Genomic DNA, 5,747 nt, shown 5'->3' on the forward strand with positions numbered 1-5,747 from the left:
ATAAAAAGAAAAAGAGAAAAGAAAATTGGATAAAATGAAAGGTAATTAGCCTCTAAATATCAAACATCAATTCCTAATATAAAATCGGAATATAATAATACTCTTCCCGAGCTAATGGTTCTCTTCTGGCGCCATCATTTCAGCCAGTGAATATTCTTTACGCTTCACCATTAACACAGAATCTCCCAAAGCTGATCAGAGGTCCCAGGCGAGCCTAGTGTATATTTGACCTCATAAACTCAGCACATTAGACTGGTCAAGTCCCTCATTACCGGAATGAGTTCATAATCTACACTATTAGCATACAAGAAAAAATTGGTTTAATGGGGCCACCATCAAGTTAGTGTCATGGTAACCAGCGTGTTTCGTTGAGAGAGAATGTAGGTAGCTTCAGGACAGGAAAAATACCTAGTGACCTTCTGTATTATGCATGGAAATGTGCAGTTGCATAATACCAACAAGAAATTAAGTACTAAGGGTGAAACACTAGCCAACTGCATGTCAACAGTTCTCCTCCTCCTCCCCGGCCTCCCCCCCCCCCCCCCCACCGCCCACCATCATCAGACTGCCTTGTCACGATCTATAAGTTGTATTGCGGAATTCCAGGCCAGACGAGTTCCTGACCTGCCAAACCAGCCCCGACCTCACCGCCCTCACCACAGCCCCTGACCCTCCGACACCCTTTTCCTTGCTATAACCCTTCCCCTAATACTGTTACCATTCTCCATTATGCCCCGATCCCTTGCCGACCTCCCCTGCCCTTGCCCTGCCACGAGGGACCTGGTATTTCTTTCTCTAATTTTGCGCAAGACGTCGCCACTGCACGCGAAGGAAGTGTGGACTGAAGCGCTCCAGTTCTATCGAGACGAGAGATCAAGTCGCTCCTCCTGGCGGTGGTGGCGGCCGGACCCTCTCGCTCTCTGCCTCTCTTGTCTCTTCCTCATCTCTTCCTTCCCTTCTTCCTCCCCTCTTCCTTCCCTTCTTCCTCCCCTCTTCCTAACCCTGCCTTTACCTTTTGCATTCTGACTTCACCTCTGTCTGGCTTCTTGTGTTTTCTCCTTTGCCTTGGTCTCACTTCTCATTCACCCTACCATCACTTTTCCCTAACCCTGTCCTCACCTCTCTTTAAATTAACCCTGTCCTCACTTCCTCCTCACTCTCCCCTCACCTATTCCTCACTTAACCTTTACCTCTTCCTCACTCTGCCTCTTTCTCACCCCATCACCTCTTCTACACCTCATCCTCACTTCCCTCACTCTGCCTCTTCCTCACTACCCCTATCACCTTTTCTACACCCTATATACACTCTCCTCACTCTCCCCTCAACCTCTTCCTCACTCTGCCTCTTTCTCACTCCCCCTATCCCCTTTTCTACACTCTATCCTCACTCCCCTCACCTCTCCCTCGCTTCAACGCAGCAATACCAACATTGTCTCAAACACTACAACTGAGGAATGTCTCTAATCCCTACGAGGGCCATTCCTTAATCCGGTTTCGACCTCATAACATCCACAGCGCGGGGTTATGAGGAGGGGAAAGACAGTGAGCAATATGAACGAGATCTGTGTGGACTCGACCGGGGGAAGGGAGAGGGAGGGGTGTCTGTCCATGAGGCGACGGGCCGGCTGCCGAGGTAGGGATCCCCTTAAATCCTGGGAAAGGGAAAGCTCCCTCGCGGCGGAGAGCGGCTAGGGGAGGACTCCTGCTCGATTTTTTTACGCATAGGATCCGCCTGTTGTGCCTCGGGATCCTTGTTTCACCCCTGGATCTTTAGGTTCTTTCTAATGTTCATCTAATGCGCATTTTGTTACATCCCAGCGTTCATTCTGTTGCACCCCAAGCTCTGTTGCACCTGAAGATTCGTTCTATAGAATTTACAAGCTCATTCTTCAGCACCGAAGGCGACTTCTCTTACATCCAAAGTAACTTCTCTAGCACCACAGACTTCGTTCTGTTGCTCCACAGGCTGTCTCTATTGTTCTATTTTTATTTTTCTGTTGCACCTCTGTTTCCCTCTATTGCCCCAGGTTCCTTCAGTCACACACCATTTCCCTCTCCTCTGTTGCCTTCCACCTCCCTCTGTGGCATTACAGGTTCGTTCTGCAACCTACTCTTTCTAGTGCCCTCCAAACCCCCTCTGTGGGCTTCTAGCCTCCTTCTGTTTCATACTAGTGTTTCCGTTACCCATCTGATATTTCCCTCTAGACCTGTCACCCTTGAATCGAGCATAGTAGTGAAAATCCAGTCTACTTCAAATTCAAAGACAAAGTGTATTGGAAACATATCAGTCTCTTTTACATAGCACAGTCACGAGAGAGATACACTCTGGAAATCGTCTTCCAATAAAATAGAATAATAGATACACAGTAGCGACGCAGGAAAATAGAGTCACACAATAAATCACACGAGTGACTGACATGTAGCTTTGGTATAACGAGGACATATTTTAACGCTCCCCACATTTAAGTATCTTCCTCACAACATACGAGGATTTTGAAGACACGTGATAATGACACGATTTCGGCCTGTATCATATTTACAATTGCTCCATTATCAGGACGCCAACAACCTACTTTCAGCATAACAACTCTCTAAAGAACTGAAACGGAAATTGAAATTATTTGTTTCATAGTTACAGTTGAAGGTCAGATAACAAGCTCTTGTATATACCGGGGGAAATGCACCTAAACTAGCTAGTTATTCTGTCCCGCCCTTCATAACAGGGCCTCCTACCCAAACATCACAATAACAAGCGCTTTTATCACCGAGTGTTAACATTTTCAATAATATTTCCGGAAAGTCTGCAAACAAAAATCGAATGTGATGATTCTTTAAAATCATAATTGTTGTAAAAAATGTTTTCTCCCTGGAACATAAAATATAATAATACACTTGAAATTTCATATCATTCACAATTAGGAGAAAACAAAATCTGAACAGAATACTGCTGTAAAACTGTTGTAACATTTATACAGCACCTGATGAGGGCAACAGTTTGTCGGCGAAATATTTGTTGTTTTTCTATCTGTAAATTTATCTCTCTCTATTTCATGAATTTCTAACTCTTCCTCCTTTTTTCTCTCACACTCTCTCTCCCTTTTCGAAAATATGAATACGGCTATTTATTTAGCTATCGAAACAACTATTGCCTTGGTTTATTTTTGTAGCATGATGAATAAAGGCTTAAATATAAACACGCTATTTTTTTTTTTTTTTCATGAATAAAATTTTTTTTCAGCTATTGTTTATTTCTGAAAGTGATTTCAGATACAATAGCGAAGTCTGTGTAAATAGCAAAGTTCATTCAGTAATCCACAAAAGGAAAACATGTTAGCAACCCGTGTCTTACAAGAACAAGGTTAGAAAGCAAGTCGAGGAGAAGGAGCTTGGATAACGAAAGGAAGAAGGAAAAGATGAAACAGAAGACGAAGGAGAAGTAGGAAAAGAAGAAGGAGAAGTGGGAAAGGAGAAGAATGGGAAAGAGAGGGAAATGGAGGAGAAGAAAAAAAAAGAAAGTGAATAAAAAGAAAAGGAAGAAGAGAAAAGAAAAAGAAACAGGAAAAGAGGGAAAACGAAAGCGACAAAGCATAATCAAAGCCCCTTCCCGGTCCGTGGCAAAGGCTCCCTCACCGGAAGTCGGAACAAGAGAGGACAGCCGATCTTTCAGCCGGAATTCAGACAATTACAGTACATCGTTACATGCAAGCGGTCGATGTTCGGCCAATTACGCCCACTACTGCACCGCCCACCACGTCGCCCCCCTATCCACTGGCTCCCAGCCCCGCCCACCACGTCGCCCCCCCCATTCACTGGTTCCCAGCCCCGCCCACCACGTCGCCCCCCCTTCACTGGCTCTCAGCCCCGCCCACCACGTCGCCTCCCATTCACTGGCTCTCAGCCCCGCCCACCACGTCGCCTCCCATTCACTGGCTCTCAGCCCCGCCCACCACGTCGCCCCCCCATTCACTGGCTCTCAGCCCCGCCCACCACGTCGCCCCCCCATTCACTGGCTCTCAGCCCCGCCCACCACGTCGCCCCCCCATTCACTGGCTCTCAGCCCCGCCCATCACGTCGCCCCCCCCATTCACTGGCTCTCAGCCCCGCCCACCACGTCGCCCCCCCATTCACTGGCTCTCAGCCCCGCCCACCACGTCGCCCCCCCATTCACTGGCTCTATGCCCCGCCCACCACGTCGTGCCCCCCATTCACTTGCTCTATGCCCCGCCCACCACGTCGCCCCCCCATTCACTGGCTCTATGCCCCGCCCATCACGTCGCCCCCCCATTCACTGGCTCTCAGCCCCGCCCACCACGTCGCCCCCCCATTCACTGGCTCTCAGCCCCGCCCACCACGTCGCCCCCCCATTCACTGGCTCTCAGCCCCGCCCATCACGTCGCCCCCCCATTCACTGGCTCTCAGCCCCGCCCACCACGTCGCCCCCCCATTCACTGGCTCTCAGCCCCGCCCACCACGTCGCCCCCCCATTCACTGGCTCTATGCCCCGCCCACCACGTCGTGCCCCCATTCACTTGCTCTATGCCCCGCCCACCACGTCGCCCCCCCATTCACTGGCTCTATGCCCCGCCCACCACGTCGTGCCCCCATTCACTTGCTCTATGCCCCGCCCATCACGTCGCCCCCCCATTCACTGGCTCTCAGCCCCCGCCCACCACGTCGCCCCCCCATTCACTGGCTCTCAGCCCCGCCCACCACGTCGCCCCCCCATTCACTGGCTCTATGCCCCGCCCACCACGTCGTGCCCCCATTCACTTGCTCTATGCCCCGCCCACCACGTCGCCCCCCCATTCACTGGCTCTATGCCCCGCCCACCACGTCGTGCCCCCATTCACTTGCTCTATGCCCCGCCCATCACGTCGCCCCCCCATTCACTGGCTCTCAGCCCCGCCCACCACGTCGCCCCCCCATTCACTGGCTCTCAGCCCCGCCCACCACGTCGCCCCCCCATTCACTGGCTCTATGCCCCGCCCACCACGTCGTGCCCCCATTCACTTGCTCTATGCCCCGCCCACCACGTCGCCCCCCCATTCACTGGCTCTATGCCCCGCCCGTTATACCCAGTTGGTTCGTTTCTTACCTTGAGCTCAGATCGGAAATGCAATCAGGATTATCAGTGTAAATGATTCTCAAAATTAACCGATGTTGCAGACGTGGTTCATTTTGACGAATGTTTTATGAAAGTAATGTTTTCGTTTTCTCTTTTATTCAAACGTTATAGAAAGCCTTGTGACATAGCAATCTTTTTTTTTTTTTTTTCTTTCTTTTACATGTATTCAGAGTAATGTTGGTCAAGATAATTATCTTTATATAGAAACAAAAACAATGGATTTGATATAATTTAAAATATGTGGCGAATATATGCATTTTACAAAATAATTACAAACATCATAATTCATCAATGCAAAACTAAGCTTGCAAGAGAGAACCCCCACCCCTACCCCCATCCCACCAACATCCCCACCCCCACCCTCACCCCCACCCTCACCCCACCCCCACCCCCACCCCCATCCCACCAACACCCCCACCCCCACCCTCACCCCCACCCCCACCCTCCACCCATAAGCTCGCAGTATAATATTACTCCAAATCACCTCTTTATAATGGAAGAGAAAAGGTATCTCAGCCGTGAAAAAGCTATTAAACTTGATGCAGTGTAACATTATAAATCAACCTGACATGCAGTTCAAGGTAATTAAGTAATGCCCCTTAAACTGGCATGTAGAGGAGGA

At 49.6% G+C, this 5,747-nt stretch overlaps 1 protein-coding gene across 1 annotated transcript; it reads left to right on the plus strand.

Moving 5' to 3' along the window:
* The first annotated feature begins 729 nt into the window (after nucleotides 1–729).
* LOC125033929 (extensin-1-like) lies at nucleotides 730–5,100 on the plus strand. Its single transcript, XM_047625509.1, has 4 exons — nucleotides 730–783; nucleotides 1,819–1,922; nucleotides 2,028–2,093; nucleotides 3,621–5,100. Exons 1-4 carry the CDS (start codon nucleotides 730–732, stop codon nucleotides 5,098–5,100), a joined length of 1,704 nt encoding a protein of 567 aa, XP_047481465.1.
* The last annotated feature ends 647 nt before the right edge of the window (nucleotides 5,101–5,747 follow it).

The sequence above is a fragment of the Penaeus chinensis genome, chromosome 17 (genome assembly GCF_019202785.1).
Source record: "Penaeus chinensis breed Huanghai No. 1 chromosome 17, ASM1920278v2, whole genome shotgun sequence".
In the NCBI taxonomy this organism is placed as follows: Eukaryota; Metazoa; Arthropoda; class Malacostraca; order Decapoda; family Penaeidae; genus Penaeus; species Penaeus chinensis.